Source organism: Brachyistius frenatus, unplaced genomic scaffold (assembly GCF_029030835.1).
Source record: "Brachyistius frenatus isolate BFR_SWC_R1_liver_20210118 unplaced genomic scaffold, ASM2903083v1 Contig_136, whole genome shotgun sequence".
NCBI lineage: Eukaryota > Metazoa > Chordata > Actinopteri > Embiotocidae > Brachyistius > Brachyistius frenatus.
This window is the reverse complement of record NW_027210735.1, coordinates 603306-620933: the sequence shown is the minus strand read 5'-3', so window position 1 is coordinate 620933 and position 17628 is coordinate 603306. Positions and strand designations below refer to the sequence as shown.

At 43.6% G+C, this 17628-nt stretch overlaps 2 protein-coding genes across 11 annotated transcripts in view; one reads left to right on the top strand and one right to left on the bottom strand.

The window, feature by feature from the left end:
- Positions 1–1401, top strand: part of LOC138630553 (protein unc-79 homolog) — a 32367-nt gene extending 30966 nt beyond the window's left edge. For all 9 annotated transcript variants that reach the window (XM_069714972.1, XM_069714973.1, XM_069714971.1 and 6 more), the window contains 4 exons: positions 78–281; positions 447–524; positions 613–654; positions 738–1401. In XM_069714972.1, the coding sequence (XP_069571073.1) occupies positions 78–281; positions 447–524; positions 613–654; positions 738–926 (513 nt within the window). In that variant the 3' untranslated portion in view covers positions 927–1401. The remainder of the gene's footprint in view (positions 1–77; positions 282–446; positions 525–612; positions 655–737) is intronic.
- Positions 1402–4160: 2759 nt separating this feature from the next.
- On the bottom strand, positions 4161–16502 carry LOC138630495 (proline-rich membrane anchor 1-like). 2 transcript variants are annotated; one of them, XM_069714883.1, is made up of 5 exons: positions 15798–16502; positions 14808–14949; positions 12237–12369; positions 6326–6402; positions 4161–5717 (listed from the first exon to the last, which is right to left on the bottom strand). In XM_069714883.1, exons 1-5 carry the CDS (start codon positions 16119–16121, stop codon positions 5707–5709), a joined length of 687 nt encoding a protein of 228 aa, XP_069570984.1. In that variant the 5' UTR covers positions 16122–16502; the 3' UTR covers positions 4161–5706. The 2 variants fall into 2 exon arrangements, with proteins under 2 accessions (XP_069570984.1, XP_069570983.1); XM_069714882.1 differs by having other exon boundaries at positions 4161–6402.
- Between the last annotated feature and the right edge of the window lie 1126 nt (positions 16503–17628).

Sequence of the window (17628 nt, the reverse complement as noted above, 5' to 3'; positions counted from 1 at the left end):
GACACAAATCCCTTCAACTGGTCATCCATCCAGGTTTTGTTTATACGACCTGTATGATCTTTGGTCTTTGTCCCCAGACGTCGGTGCTGCACATGTGCTCTCTGTTCCATGCCTTCATGTTCGCCCAGTTGTGGACCATTTACTGCGAGCAGGCAGCTGCTGCTCCATCTCTGCAGAACCAGAACCAGACTGAATTTTCCTCCAGCGCCATCCTCACCGGGCTGGAGTTCTGGAGTCGGGTTACACCCAGCATCCTGCAGCTTATGGCCCACAATAAAGTGGTAAGTGCTTTGCCGCAATCGTTTCACACAACGATCTGTCTGAGATAGCTCAGGCAGGAATAGGCCCGTAGAAATGTGCTGTACTCAGTCATAAGCCAGATGTGATTATCTACTTCTGGAGCTATCTTCTGCAAATCACGGGTTTAATTAAAATGTTTTTCTCAGATGGTAGAGATGGTGTGTCTTCATGTCATTAGTTTGATGGAAGCCCTGCAGGAATGCAACTCAACCATATTTGTCAAGGTATAACTCTTGTGTTTCTCTATATGGGCAATATATGGTCACCTTAACATGCAGACTAATATTTATCCATCCTCACTCTTTCCTTTAGTTAATTCCTATGTGGTTACCCATGATTCAGTCAAACCTTAAGGTAAGGCTTTAAAAAAAAAGTCCTTATGCAATTACTCATATAGGTTAATTAACTTGTGACTTTTGACGTTGTTCTTTCCTCAGCATCTGTCTGCGGGGCTGCAGTTGCGTCTCCAGGCCATCCAGAACAGGGTGAACCATCAGTGTCTGCAGGGCCAGACGTCCGGAGCGCCTCCGTTCGCCCTGCGCAAATGGCTACAGTGCACCCAGTTCAAGATGGCTCAGGTGGAGATCCAGTCGTCTGAGGCTGCGTCTCAGTTCTACCCCATGTGACCTGCTCTGTGGTCAACTCTGGCTCATCTGGGTCCTAAGACCTGCATGCATCTGCTCATGCTCAACCTTTGACCAAAAAAAAAAACCAAACAAAAAAAAGGACTCTAAAAAGGACATTAACTGATGCTGTGCGGGATTCGTTTGAACTGAATAATTTTTTAGCACTTTTAGTGTGATACCTGTATATGTACAGTAAATCCATGCTATTTTAAAGTACTAGCACTGGAAGTGATCATTGTAGATTTGGTAGGCCTGTTTGAAATATGTAGGTCAGGTGCCTAACTGTTGTATTCAACAGATTTGAAGCGTCAGGAGATGACTGAGGAGAATTTCTATAGACCCATGTTAGTAAAAACGACAGACTGAAAGCAAATGCTTGTTGAGTCTTAGACATGCTCACTCCGTGACATTCATCCTATCACTTTTGAAGTTGCTTGGTTGCAAGCTGGATAATAAAAGTACGAGTTTTTCTAAACATTGAGTCACTTGTTTTTTTTTATGTGAATTGCAGACTCCTTCAAAAATTCAAATGTGACATTTACTGCCCTTTGATGTCCTAACTGATCTGGAAAATGTCCAGTTTACCATAATGCAGATGGCAGAGCGATAAAATCAGCTTTGCTCCCTCCTCTTCTGGACGAGAAACTGAACCTCAGGTGTCTATGGGAAAATGGCATGACATGCATTACCCAGCTCCCGTCTGAGATCCTTGTCAGACTGTCAGTCATGCTGGCTTATGCCATCAGAGCTCAGATCGATCAGAGTTGCAGCAGCAGCTTTGTAACTCGATAATGTGGAGCCAGACATTGGAGGTAAACAAGACTATTTCGGCTGTGCCCACCCCTCCACCCGCTTCGCCCCAAAGTAGAACCCCCCCCCCCCCGCACCTCCCCTCCTGCTTCATCCCTCTCTTCATTGCCAGCAGCGAAACAGATTGGCCCACGCATATACCAAGCAAACACAATTACCTTTGGCCTAATGTGGTTTGTTGTGATTAAGCATTGTTGTGAGGTCTAAATGTATTACCACGAAGCTCTTGTCTGAGAATAACAGATGACATGACAGCAGGGCTAGAAAGCTGAACAGTACATTAATCTTTGTTTTGATATTCACTGCTGCAAGGATTTCATTATCAAGCTTTAAGATGAATTAGATCTGATAATATAAATGTAATATGCAATGAGAAATTGGCTTATTGGACAAAAATAAGCCAAATTTGATGTGCATGTCATGTTTTTTTAAATATTACTTTTTAGTCGCTGCGTGTATAAAATGGCCCATGTTGAGAGGTGTTTGCCAAATGAGTCACTAGTATAATGATATCACACAATGTGACTAATGAACACACACACACACACACACACACACACACACACACACACACACACACACACACACACACACACACACACACACACACACACACACACACACACACACACACACACACACACACACACACACACACACACACTCCCCGGTGACCTTAAGCTCACTGAATCAGGCTGCAGTGCCCCTTCTCATCAACCTCTAGTCTTGGCTCATCAAAGAGCCCCTCTCCTGCTGTGCCTCTGTGTGTGTGAGTGTGTATTAAAGTGATGCTGGATGCAGGTGTGTATGTGCATGCGGGCCTGCATGTACAAAGGTGTGTGTGTGTGTGTGTGTGTGTGTGTGTGTGTGTGTGTGTGTGTGTGTGTGTGTGTGTGTGTGTGTGTGTGTGTGTTTAATCAAGTCCCCCTTGCTCTGGGGTTGCATCTGTCAGCCACTGCCACCGTTGTGATCGTTTGAACTTGCAGCCCTTTTCGAAAGAACCTCACTCATTAGCAGGAGCTTATGTAATCAGTGTCCCACAGGTATCCAGCACTTTCCCCGCCCCTGCCTGCCTGCCTGCCTCCTGCAGGACCATATGGGAGCGCTGACCCGATGAGCAGGCAGCTGGAGGTACTGAGGGTAATTAACACTGACCAAAGGCCTCTCAGGCAGAGAGGGTGTGAGTGGGTCCTCAAAGATTGTGAAGGTCAGCTCTGAAAGAACTATGCCAGCTCTCATCGACAGTCATGCACCAGCATGATGCATCACCAGGTGTGTGCACTGATGACTTCCCTTGACTAAAGAGCAGCTCGACAGAGGTAGTCTCATCTGGGCAGCAGCAGATCAAATTGACCGGTAGTTTTTGTACAACAAACTGACAAACAACTTTAAGAGTCATAATTTGAAAGAGTCTGTAGTCGCGCCCCTTTTTCCTCCATGGAAATACCTTGAGAACCTTGTAAAACTTGTTGAGACAGTGACAATCCCTGGTACCACTGCCTAGTGCTGTCACATTGCTTTTATTACAGTGAAATCCACAGCGCCTTGGCTGGACAATACATGAATGTTTAAATTGCTCTGAGTGTCCATTGGCATTACCATCAACTGGCACATCTAAAGCAGGGAAGGCAAAGTACTCCAGTGTCCCTCATTCACATTATAATTCATTGACATTCCCCTTCAGTGCTCTTCTACATCAGACCGTATAGTACAGGTTTGGTCCCCTTGTTTGTTTCACATCATTAGCTACAGTTAGTGTTCAATGTGCAAATTAAAACAGAAATGGGAACATGTCTACATGACTTCATGTAAAAATTTAATAAGCTGTTTTGAATCTTTTACCGTCTTCTATTTTGCTTTAAAGTCAAAATTTTGTTATAGCAACCCGTGTTGTCGCTTTATCTGCAGAAATCCTTCACTCACACACACACACACACACACACACGCGCACACACACACACACACACACACACACACACACACACACACACAACAAACCCACATAGGATTTTTGGTGACATTATTATTGATCAAGCTCGGAGCCAGCACAATATGTGACTTATAAGTTTTCTTGTTTGGCGTCATTAAGCCCCATGGAGGCGAATACGCTTGATAATCGCAGTTCATTAAAGATGCACTGTGTGAGACAGACTGAGAACATGTCCTCCACTGCGGGGGGGAGGAAGAGGAGGAGGAGAAGAAGAGGGGAGGCGGGGGGGGGGGGGGCAGGAGGAGACGCGGCCAGCACAGCTCTGCTCAAGACACGAACGGCGCAACACAGCATAGTGCAGACAAGATGGGCACAGGGCTAAATATAACAGTCTCACTTTTATCACCTTCACACAGAGGCCAGCCGGCCTGCCTCCATACAATGCTTTTGGTATATCTGTGTATATATATCTCTTATAACACAATAGACTGTAGGTCTGTTGTTATGTACAGTTTTATTTACAACTGAAAAACTCAGCAATGAAATTAACTTATGCACATCTTTTTATCAGTTTGGTATAATGCATAAATTGTGTATGTACTATTGATTGCCATATATACATTAATGGCTTGCTCCATCAACATGACAACATTGACATAATTCTAAATGGTAGCACATTGTTTAAATTTTAACTATGTATAAACATATGTTCTGTTACACTGTACATGAATTAACAGTCCAGAAGGCAGATATTTAAATATCAATATTTACATTCATGCATCCATCATTTCTCTCATATAGGTACACGGTGGGGTATACTGTTAGCTAATACCTGTGCATGTTTAAATGCAAGCATGTGTTTTTTTCTTTTTTTCCCAAATTTCCAGTTTAGCCAATATCTATGCTTAAATGAATGCCACAGAGTACAGCCCACTCTCACTGAGTACACTCATCTGCATGCACATTCACACAGACGGACACACACTCATCATACACGCGCACACACACACACACACGCATGCTCGCACAGACGCACGCAGAGTTAATGTAAAAAAGCAGAGCAGCTTTGAGTGATGCTCCAGTTCAGCTCAGTTGTGTTTTTTCAGCGGGGATGTGGAGGATGCCTGTGACAGCACTGAGTCACACACATCCCTGCTGAGGCCATCCTCTGTGCAACCTGATCTCTGGCTATTGGCTAAGTCTCCTGTCTCTCACCAGTCACAAGGTCAGCGCTGGGCTCATGTCCCCTGTTTCTATAGTGATGGGCTAAGCCCTTCTTGACAGATAGAAAAATTAAGATGGTCAAATCCAGACAAAACATGGCGAAAGGCATCTAGCTGACCCCAAGACTCTGGAATAACAAGATTTAACCAGATGAGTTGCGATAGCAGGTTTACCTTGTAGGGATGCTTCCATTGTGTTAACAGATCAAATAAATGGGGACTGGCATTTTGATGCAGCACAGACATAATGTTTGGAGTACACACATTCACATAGCACATCATAGAGAGCCCTGACTTGTTGGCCGAAATCTCAGGGAAACAGTGAAAAGCATATTAAACACCCAGAGACAAAACAACTGATACCAAAACTCTTTGCCGAGCAAGCGTGTTTTCTGCATCAGTGTCTCAACAAACTGACAGCAGGCTTAAAGCATCGGAGCATCACAAATGAATTATATGGTTTATAAATTATTTACTTAGAAAACAGAGCTATGAAGAAATAAAATTAATTCATCAAGATGTTCAAGATTTATAAAGATGTGAGTAACTTACAAGACAATTTTTTTTTCTTTGAAGTAGAAAAATAAATTCAAAGATAGATAACTAAATAAATAGAACGAATAAATACATGAATGACTGAAATATATTACATTGAGCCGAAGTCTTCGGTGGCTTTTTTGGCATGGTGAAATAACCAGAACATCCCATGTTGATGTTGCTGCTCCTCTGTTTTTTTTTTTTAATATGGATTTCTTTAAATTGCATAGTCAGATGAATCCACATCTCCGAGCCGGGACCGGCAGTAACATCATGCCTCTCACAAAGCATCTGTCTCAAAAATGGAGAACAAAAGACGGACAGTGTGAGGATTGGAATATAAAAAATGTTGCATTCTCTGTAAAAACTGCATGCATGTTATTTGTAGTGTGTGATGGGCTGTCCTGATGGGCTGTCCTGATGGGCTGTCCTGTCCGACCACCTATGGGACTGCGGGGCTGCTGTATTGTCTGTTGTTCCATTGCAGATGTCAACAGTGTGTGAGGTCTGGATCTGCGGCAGACTGGCAGACAGTCCCTCTCCAGCCAGCAGCCAACCAGCCTGTCAGCAACACTTGCTGTTAGTAAGAGCATAATGTTCAGCCTGCTGTGCCACTTTCGACACCATGGGGGTTTGTGGATGTTTCTCTCCGTCCTTTCTGCCTTGATTTTTTTTTTTTTTTTTTTCCTTCCATCTTTTCAGCTCTTCTCAAGCTGAATGGTGTCTTCAGTCCGGGCAACAAGCAAAGAGGGAAGGTTTACCTATTTGAAAACCTCGGGTAAAACCCTGTTGCATTCTGGGTGAGTGGGGATAGTTGTATTCGGGATAAGGAGAGCGATAACGGGATGTCACCTCCTGTGTGTACCAGGAGACAGTCTATACCACAGTGTTGTTCGTACCCATGGCCTTCTTGTTACGGATGCTCATGGCGTATTCCCCACGACTCGTCCCGTTCTCCTCTTTTCGTAGTGGTTTCCTGCAAATAAACATTTTCACAACGTGAGGATGACAGGAGAGATTTGATGTTACATTCGCCCTCCGCTAAAGGCCATGTCATTAAACAGAGTTTCTGGACTGTTAACCTTCAGGCTGACTGGATTTCTCTCACTGCTCTGGGTGGATGTGCTGGTCTCAGCTATCCTTTCTAATAAGCTCAATGTTCAAAGGTCAATTTTGCAAGTTAGACAGGAGGGGAAGATACATTACAACATGGGGGATAAGGAAATTACCTACTTGGACTTGGAGATGCAATATTCCCCCCTAAGTAATGAGTATGTGTGGCTGTCAAAGCAACTTGGGAATAACATCGATACATAACTTCTCGTGAAATTCCTTTGAAAACCGTTTGCACTGTAATACTCTTTCCTTTCTGTGAGTACATTCTGGTGCAAAATAAAGCTACAACCCAGGATCCCATGCAGCTACCGGCCTCTGAAGAGAAGTATCATTCAATGCAACCCTTTTCATGCACTCCTTGATGCCTTTGTGGCTATTATATTTGTCCAGTGTACTGTGGCTTCTGCACCGACCCCTTCAGCTGCTCTCCCCTGCTTGGGCTTATGTAACTCAGAGACAGATCTGAATACAGTTAGTACAGTCATTGTCCCGCTCAACACTGTACAGTGCCTTCACTGGCACAGAGGACCCTTGAGCTACATCTTAGCTCAGTGTCTCCCCTCCTCTCTGAAAGCCCAGGCTGGCCAGTCCAACTTTGACGAACAGTCTTTCTCAGTCCGGTCCAGCACAAATCTTGTTCTCTTCTCGGGCATCGTGCAGGGAGGGAAGTGTGCAGGCAGGGAGTCCTTACAGGGTGAAATGAGCTCATACATGACATAATGCAATTCAGTCCAACAGCTCTGCAAGAAAAAACTATGGTGAAGTCTTTAGTTAGCTGTCAAAAATTGAGGATACAAATTACTTTTTGAATGAACATTTGAAAGATGATTAATTAATAAACAACAAAATGCACCGTTCACTCCGTCTTTAATTCAGGGATTTTGTTATGAATTTTTTTGGTTTGCATTTTATGTTTTAATACCAGACTTTTTACTGAATCATTATCAATCTGAGATATTAAAATAAAAGTCTTTAAATTTGTCTTGTTGAAAATGTACTAGCTAATCAGATATTTTGATTTCTCTACGATACACACAATATGGATGTTTCTTAGTGGTGTGTCAGTGTACTAGATGTGCAATCAGTGCTTTTTCATGCACATGCTCACTAAATGTTTATTCATAATTTGTATGCTGTCATCTCAATTTGTCGGCTGTGTCTTTTTGTTTGCGCCCTCACGTTTCAGCCAATCAGATTTCGCCACACCTGTTAAAACAGCCATGTTGTTGCTGTCAGATTTTGAAACCGCTCCTGTCTCAGTTGTTTTTTTCAGCTGTCATTTCAGAGCTGAGCTCAACCTTCACCCCTCCACCTCCTGTGTTCATCAACGCTCCTCTGAAATCCTGCTCAGCTTGACGCCATCCAGTTTTTCAGTTGACAGTACACAAGAAAAAAACGTTCACCTGCCACCAAAGTCAATCCGAGGATCTTTAAGGGGTTTCCACTGGATGAAACAAAAGTCATGTCTAAAATAATAAACACTTTGAATATGCCTGCTTTGTGTCTGGGGATGGCAGTTTAAAGCTCACCGCTTTAGTCTACACTGAAATATCTCAACACCGGATAAATGGATCATTTTATGTGTGTTCATGAATCCCAAATGATAAACGCTACTTTGGTGATCAAGTTTTTTTCCGTATCGTCTCCATTAGTTAGAATTTTGTGAGTTTAGCTGAGATGTCTCAACAGCTATTGAATGGACTGTCATTAAATCATCATGATATTTGTGGTAATATTTTGAAGGGCAATGTGATCAAGGTGAATAACTGTTGCCTAAAATAAATGACAGTTATTTAAGTGAGCATTTACTTCGTCGTGATTAAAGACTGTTGGTCATGTAACTAAAAAAAAAGTTCGAAACAAAACGTGGGCCGATGACTAAGACTTCCTGCGGGACTCTGTCAGCTGGGAGGGGTCGTCTGGCTAAGCACACCAGGGACACGGGCTGGACATGTAGGACAGATGCTGCTTGCTGTGTCCCTATGGGACCTGGGGAAAGCCTGAGAAAAGAAAGTGTCCATCCCCGGGGTGGAAACACACTGCTGTGGGGGTGGTGGTGCTTTGCTGACGCAGCCATGGGATTTGGGATATACCAAAGTTTTCTCTAAGGGACGGCTTTGTTTACAGCCAGACTGGGGATTCTTCGATTAAAATATAAAGTTAATTGGGTCGATATTCATTTGACGTCAAGTGAAATGTTTTTTAACAGGTCAGTATTTCAATTAATCAGTCTTTATTGGCCACGAGGGGAAAATTTGCTTTGCAGCTATGTGGTCACCGATACAAAATTTAAAAAAACAACCAATCCAGGAGCCCAGTGAAGCACAGTCAAGATAAGAGACACAATTAATACCTTCCCTAAGAAGGACCGAGGAAGAATCTCCCCGCAGACCAGTCGACCCAGATTCTATAACACCAAAACACTGGAACATTTCTGGAGTCCAGTAAAGAAAAATTATGATAAAAAGTTTTACAGGCCTACAGGCACCAAAACAAAGGAACACTGAGTCCTTGAAACGAGAACCCGAAAGCGACGAGATGGAGGTAACACAAACTTCACGAACAAAGAACAATGTGAACGAGGCAGAATACTTTCCTAAAAACTTGCTTGATGTAGATGTCAAAGATATGAAGTCGACCCACTCCGGTAACTTTAATGGCTAGTCGGGATTTTTACTAGACAGGCTGAGGTTTCCATAATGCACCAGAATGCAAAAAGTTTAATCAGATTCAATGAGACTGATAAAGCAGAGTGACAACTGAGCCACTGACATTAAAAGAGTTTCTCTAACATTAAAAACGCTGTTGTTCTCACCTATAAATGAAATCAACAGGTGTTCGGCAGTTTTCTGTAAGCAACTCTCCCGACATATTACTATATATTTGTAATTGTCTGCTAGGGTGATTTGGAGCCTTGCATGGCATGTGATGTTGGGAGGGATTTCCTGAAACCGTCAGTCAGGTCTTTTTTTCTGGTTTCAGATTTGGTTATTGTTAAATTATGATAAAGGTATGACTGATGACACCAAGAAAAAAGGCTACCAAATATCCGCTCCTGTAAGAAGTATCCGCCACTTCGGTGACCCAAAATATATTTCTGTTTTCTGCAATATTTCTGTGTTAATTCTTTTTTCATAAGGAGAGAAATGGCAACAGGTCTGAAATTGGTCGGTCGATTTGGTGCTCTTTCCTCTGTTACATTGTAAAATGCTGCTCGACACTGGTGATCTACAGGCTGCGTGAAGCTGTTTCTTTCTCCCAGGATGTAATCTCCACTCAGACTGACCATGTCGCTTCGGGCCACCACACAGGGCAGAGCACTGGGCCCTCAAACCGACCTCTACCCGGCCCTTCAATAATAGATGCCATGCTGTTGACACAAGGCAGGTGGCAACACAACACTTCACAGGTTAGATGAATATTTCATATCAAAGCTGTGCAATCACAGCGCACATTCCTGTTTGAAGTTTGGGGAATGGATCATGGTGAAATTGGGACATGTGTTGAGCTGTTTACAATTACTCCCGCCATCTGGAAATTAGAGTAACATGCTATGGTTCAAAGAAAAAGCATTAAAAAACACACTGTAATAATCAGTCAGCAGGTTTGATGGTAGTGGTTTAGAAATTTTAAAAGAAAACAAAGGGGATTAATAATGTATGAGTAAATATCAGATTTAAATCATTTCAGAGCATTTTTCTTTTCTTGTATCTCTGGTTGAGTATTTCGGATATTCTGTGTTGCCCTTGGACAGGATCAGCTGTGATGTATTATCCGTCTTTGGACAGGCTTCCCAGAGCGGTAAGTGATTGGGAAAAGCATCTAGATTCATTAGTCAGTTGGTTTGAGTTTTATTTGTTTTGGCTTCTTGGACGGCTGACAGCCTGGACTGCAGCATCATGTCTTTTGCTTTGGATGGCACAGCAAGACTGAAACGCAGCATGTGTCTGATTCCTGTTCCTGCAAACACCAGCCTCCCTGTTGCTGTGGACTCTGAATAAAATTGTATGGAAATGTTTTTTTCTTCTCAGTCCCCTTTGCTTCTGACAGATGACTGGCAGACAAAGATTATGAAAAATAACAAAAGGCCAGGAGGGCTGGGACCTGCAGAGCTAGCTCCTCTACTGTCTGTGGTGCTTGGGCTTTGGCCCTCGGCCAGCTGATTTTCATTGGGAAAGCCCAGAGCACTAAGGGGCTAGAAGGGCTATATATAACTGGCTGTGTTTTTCTCACTGACAAACCCTTTCTCACAGTTATTGAAGACACTTAATTATTGCCTTTGCTTGCTTTGGTAGTCAACGTTTTACGTGTCCTCTTTGCCGCGTTGTTTCCTCTCCCTTCCTCTAAGGAACGATGGATGACAAATGTTAGGAGTCACATACTTCGTGGGACTGCTCCCCAACTGGCTGGTGACTAATGAATGTCTAAGGCCAGTCTGGACCTGTGTATTTTCCCCTTCTCGTTCAGAGTGGAGGGCATCTTGCCGTGGCACGAAGTCTGCAGTCTAGAACCCACAGAGCTTCAGGACACGACCTGCTTGCATGTATAAAAGATGTGGCCTGCGACTGAATGACTGCGCAAATTAATTCATAAATAATGACTTAGGTTTGGGGCTGGAGCCCGTATTGCAACAACACTTTCCTACCACTGCTGCATTAAAAAAAGGTGCCCCTTGGCTACACAGGGGGCTGGAGAATTGCCATAATGAATTCCTGAGCCAACCGCCCATTACTTCCACTGCCTGACTTTGCCTATTTGTTGTTTAATAGAGTTCTGCTGAGAAAAGCCATATCTGGCGTGCAGGCTTGATATAGTACCGTAAATATAAGATATAATACTAAATCTATTTTAATACGTATGAATAAAACATAGAACTAGCTCCCTAATTCAGCACACATGGCTTTTCTCAGAGTTGTGTGCGAGTCAACGTCTACGCCAGATTTTATAGGGTGAGTAAATATACCGAGATGATGTATGTATATATGTAAAGATGTGCGTTCATAGACGGGCGCACACAAGAATCCTCCGCATGCCTTGCACGACGCCGACGTGAGTGTGCGTTTGTTAAATGTCCGCGAACATTTACGTGGATGTCAGAGTGCATGTGTGACACCGTGCAGCCTGAATGTCACAAAGAGAATTGGGTCTGGTTGTGCTGCAGGCTAAAACCTCACACAGCCCTTTTCTCTAATAAGCCAAATGGGGAAAACACTGCTACAGCAGTGTCTTGGGATTCCTCTGCTCGCCTCTTGCTTTCACATTCATGAGTCCAGCTGTCGTTCCAGGAGGCTTTAGACACTTATGTAAATTAAAATCAACACAGTATCATTAAGTCAGGCCATCACGCACTTCAACAAATTAATTTGGAGTATAGGATCTTTCATCATGACTGTGTAGTGGATCTTCCTTGTTGACACTTACAATCCATTCCATTATTTAACCTCTGACCTCATTGTGACCCAGAAGGCTGGTGACAGGGCCATTGACGCCTGCTGCATAACTCTAACACTCGGGCAGGAGAACTAGTAGCGTCCACCATGGGTCGAATTACATATGATTTGTTGAGTGGCCCGCCTGTGGCTGATTTCTATTTCAATTTATCATCGCTTTAAAATATTATAGAGACTCGTGAGAATGAGAATCTAAGTGAAATATTACAAGGAGAGAAGAGAAAAGAGAAGAATGACATCTGACCTCTTGATAGCCTTGTAGCAGATGATGATGGCTGAGAAGAGGAAGACAACTGAGGCACAGCCCACCGTTCCAAGCACTACAATGTCCATCTCCATCCACCAGGGCCTCAACAAGGGCACCATGGGCTCTGCCACTTAGAAACAGAGAGAAGAGGGAGCAGGAGGAAAAAGGTGTGCAGATATAGAGGAAGAGAATAAACAGAATGTATTAAACCAAATAAATAAAAACAAAATTAGTTCAAAATAAAAATAACATTTAATATGACTACACCTAAGCCACAATGCTGACTCGAGTCTTGTTATTAGGTCCTTAGTGAGTGGCTCAACTCTTATACAACCCAATAACAGTGCAGCATGGAGGTGATTTTCTTCCCTGCATGCTCTCAGAGTTGGGATGCAGTCATGTCCTCGCCTGTTTTGTAGGTCTTAGGTTCAACGTTCAAAGATATCCAACCCGACACCATGAATCATTTAAGGTCCCGTCAGTCCTCCTTACACCAGCACTCTTGTCCACACCAATTACTGTTGCAGGAACCTCCTGCTCTTTCCACATTAGATCTGTGGAGTAAGACCACTCACCAGGAATGTTGTATAACATTATGTGCATCAGCAACTTCGTGTCTGTAATGCAGAACTTCTCTCTTCTCTTATTTCTGCCGCATTTGATGCTCTCCCACCATCTATAAATCAGTTTAGTCATGTGCATTTCTATCTATCTAAGGCAGGTTTATTCCAGTTTAATGCTCTGGAGAAAATACCCATACTGTATATACAATAATAAACTCATAACTCCTGCATGTAATGTTATTTTGTTATGAATGAGACGAAGGGTTTACACCATAGCAACAAATACTCCTTAGTAATGCTGTAGACTATTTTCCAACACAGCACATTTCTCCGGAGCAAATAACAAGGCACGGCTCTCCCTGGTACAGCACAACCACGTCATAAGTCACTATGAATTTAAAAGATCCTCTCAGCCAAACTTCCATTTTAATCCTGCGTTTTGTCAACGGCTGTAGGATTTAATTCAGTCAGTGGTACGGATCTATTTTATTGTGATAAAGCACACTGCTTTGAAGGGACCTCAGATACCATTTTTAGCACACAGACGCTTACTTAACAGTGCCAATTTCCCTCTTTTTTTTTTAGACTTTTAGCAGATAGATAAGGTCTCAGTTATTGTCCCAGTTTTTCACGTTAGCCATGCATATTCATTGCATTTTTAAAGACTACAGTTTAAAGCAAAATTTTAGCTCTAACAGCTCTGCAAATTGGGCTTCTGAAGGAATATCAAGCTAATTATGCGTCTCTATAGATTAAATCGAGATTTTCAAATAAAAAGAAGAGTCTCTTTAAATGAATTATTAATGGTGTCTCCACCCTCGGCAAATATTTCTCTGTAAAGTTAAAATGGAGTAAAAATTGGCTAGTTTATCATAATTGTCATGACATATTGCTGTGTAAGGAGGCATTAAAGCTTGTGGAGGCAGCGCTCAAAGGTCCACTCGTGTATTGTCCATAATTGGGCATAAAACCTCCACCTTAGCTTACAGTCAGATGGTCCTGGCAGTATTCATGCAGTGACCTTGGCAACAATCACAGAAGGGTCTGTAACTCGCGATTCAAAAGGTAACTCCCATGGTGAGTCTGGGAGAAGAGGGCGTCCATCCACATGGACAAGACAAAAAACAATCATTGGAACGGATTGATTGAAACCTTTCCACTGCTTGATGATTAAGTACTCTTCGCTACTCATAATATTAGGGGCTCGGGGTGAGTGATTCTAAAGAGTCACAGTAATAGCTCAGAATGGCTGCATCATCAGCAACGCCTGTCCCATATCTCAGCGCACTGTTCATTAAGGTCCTTGAGACGACATACAAATCATATCAACTTTCCGCAAGCAGGCCAGTGAAATATGTTCGCCTATCTGCCGATGGATTTACCATCTCGGAGTGAGACGAGAGCGGGAGTGTACGGGGAAAACTGACACAACACGCACTGGATCAACACAGATATGCACGCTTGTTGTATACAAGCCCTCACACACGCACTTCTCACCGCCAGCTCAACTTCAAAACGAAGTTGGAACTTGTGGGCTGGTTCATTAGCCTCTTATCTCTATCAAATTAAAGCTAATTTAATTAACTCATCTGTGTTTTAATCAGGGGTCCTCCGGGGGAAACCCTACCACTGAACCACTGAGCTTGGCAGCCCAGCAGGCATGGATTTCACAGGCAGCTGGGTACTCCCCAAGGTCAGACCCGGCATAAATTAGTCCTGTGTTCAGCTGTCAACATCCTGCTGGCTCTATCACACGCACAGATGCACATGTGTGCAACTGCACGCGCACTCGCACACTAATCTCAGGGGGCTGATGGCACATTTTTCCTGTGTGCTTAAATGGAAACACTTCACGTCAAAACAGTTTCTTCAGACTAGCCAGTGGCTTGACACCTGCGTCTGGCTAGGAATGAGATCCAACTGTGGGGCGAGAGCAGACAGTGAGACAAGCAGACTTTGGAGGGAGACAGGTGTGAAACCTGGGAGTGTGAGCTGGGAGTCTTACCTGTGGTGCCCAGTAGCCGTGGGGGAGGCGGGGGAGGCGGCGGTGGAGGAAGGGGAGGGTATCTTCTACAGTGACATGCCAACTGGCACTGTTCACTAACTTTCTCCGCCACAGTCTGTGAGCATGACCTCTGGAGCTCTCCCTTATGGTGAGAGAGAAGCAGAGAAAGAGAGATTGAAATGACTGAGCCTCTGTCCTTCAGCGCATTACTCAGAAGTACCATCAGCACAACACTGTGCAGCACAAATGGAGATGCTTGAACGCTCAGCAGCCTCTCAGTGAGAAGCATTATGGATATCCTCTCAGCATTCTTTTCATATCGCAGCTCCAGTGTTTTTGTCACTGGGGCTGCTGTGTATGTAGTACATGCAGAATAGTATCACGTCGATGGCTGCAGCCCGCTCCCTGTAAGAAACCACCCACCAACAGAGTGGGCAGCAGGCTGCCCCGAGGAGTGTGCGTGGGTGGACTTGGAAACTCAAGCAGATCACATTACACATGAACCCTGGCAACACTGCGTGCGTGTGAACAACAGCTCACCACTATCTGTAGGCAGCAGCACGGGGCAGAGGTTAGAATACTCATCACTAACATATGCCTGCTGCAGGGATCCTGGTGGGATAACTGACTGTTGTTATCATAAAAACATGGTTGGCTACTCCATGTTCCCACTACAAGGGAGCTGAGTGTCTGTGTGTGCGTGTGCACTTGTGCATAGCTGTATTTCTCATGCCTTACTGGAAACTCACAATGCATGTCTGCCAGTATTTCCTAAACACAGGTGTTCCCCGGAGTGGTGACCTCAACATCTGGTGAAAACATATATGTAAGGTAGGCTATAGCATATTTTGTGAAGCTTACAGAACACACAAGTTACTTAGAAAAGATAATCAGTTCCACAGCCCATCAGGAAATCAAACTCAAGTTGCATTAGGGTAACCTCTTCTCATGCGTAAATTGACAAGTGGCGCGCCTGAACGTGATCCTTACCTGGCATGAGAGTAAAAAGAGTGAGAGAAGGCAATGACCGAAGAAAAAAGGCCAACAACTTAAAGTAAATGGCATTAGATCTTGGACCAGCATTCCTCTTGCGCTGTTCTCGAAGATACTAGGCAGCGTTTCCAACAAATGAATGCAGTATACATAGGCTTGAACTGTTTGGGAAATAACCATCCACCCTATCCAGTTCAGCGGCGATATCTGTGACAGGCGTCTCCAGAAATAGTTTATGCCACAATCATATTCCTCTTGAAATCCCGTTGTCGATAGCATAGGACAGGCGAGCCGGTGGAATGAGTAGCATATCTCGATCATTCACATCTCGAAAGTAGTTTTTTTTCTTATTGGCACTCAGATAGCGACCTGAATCACGCCGCTACTCCGTGCAATGTGAGGGCGGTAGATGGCCCGTACCTTACATCCCTCCTCGGCTGCAAGCATGAGTGCAAATGGGCCACTCAAGCCATCGAAGTTGAAGGGAAAAAAAACGAACAGAGAGAGATCCTCAGGAATATCGTGTGGTAGGATTCCTCGCAATAGCATCACACATCCCCTCAACTTATCTAGGCTGAATACTGTATGGGCGAGTCCGGAGGGCAGAGCCGAGGGTTAAAGTGATGCATCCCCCTGTGTGCCAAAATACAGCGGGCTGTTTTATACGGGAGCATCACCACCGCGCACTTGATGCAGCGCTCACATCAGCTCATCCTGACAGCGTGTGCTCAAACAAATCCCCCCTCCGCTTCTCAAAAAGTCCCCCCAAAAACACAGGGGGAAGGGCATGTGGTTATGAAGGCGGTCGGTAATGTCAGCTGGGCTTTGTTTTTCTTTCTTTTTTTTTTTTTGCTTGTTTAGGGGTTGTTGTGTTTTTTTGTTTTTTTTTTTTTAATAGTGGATCAGGCAGAAAGTATAGCCCACAATGCGTGGAGGCGAGTCCGTAAGGATGACGCGTATTAAAGTCAAGTGGAGAGAGAGAGAGGGAGCGAGAGTGCAAGACGCCTACCGACTGAAAACACTGCCATACTGTTGTTGGATGTGCTGTGTGCCTGCTAGAACACTCTTTGGTCCAATGTCCAAAAGTAGGCCGAGATAAACAATACTGATGTAACCTGGCATTTACCGCTACTGCTCAGCAACAAAGAACACTTAACATTTTTATGAGGTGATTTTTTTTTTTTTTTTAAGCCTTACTTTCTTCCCATTGCCACAACACTCCTGACCCTGCACTCATATCGTTTTTTAAGAGGTGATGCTGTAGGGCAGAGAGCAAAGAGTCAGACTCCACTGGGTAGTTTTTAAGTGCAGAGTTGCATAATATTGTTGGTGGTCTTCACTAGGCACAGTTATGAAATTACCCCAGAGCCCACAGTCATGTACACAGAGAGCCAATGTGACATTTACGGTTACCAAACCAGTTGATTGACAGTGTGAATAAAACCTTAGAGCTCATCCTGGTGTCTTTAATAATAACAGTCTGTGATAAATGACCAATTTACAGACCTAGAAGTCTATACTAACGATAGTTTTCTCAGCCAAACACAGTTTAGAGCTGAAACAACTGGTTGATGAAGTGATTAATGACAAAAATGCAAACACTGGCAACTTCAAAGCTGTCAGCTGTGAGGATTTGCTGCTTTTCACTGCTTTATATGAATGTAAACATTTTTTTTTAAAGTAATTGGGTGAACAAATAAAGATATCATTGATATATAAACAATCCACAATAGTTGAATAATTTCCCCTCTAACCACCCAATAAAATCCTTGTTACGGAGTAACAGCTTCACCTCTGAAACTGAAGGCATTGTCTTAAACAAGGTTTA

Coding starts and splice junctions, on each gene's coding strand:
- LOC138630495 (XM_069714882.1), bottom strand. CDS start 16,121: ATGATCGAGATATGCTACTCATTCCACCGGCTCGCCTGTCCTATGCTA. Junction 12,370..14,807: donor ACGGCTACTGGGCACCACAG/GTAAGACTCCCA, acceptor TCTGTTTCTAAG/TGGCAGAGCCCATGGTGCCC. Junction 6,403..12,236: donor TGCTACAAGGCTATCAAGAG/GTCAGATGTCAT, acceptor GTTTATTTGCAG/GAAACCACTACGAAAAGAGG.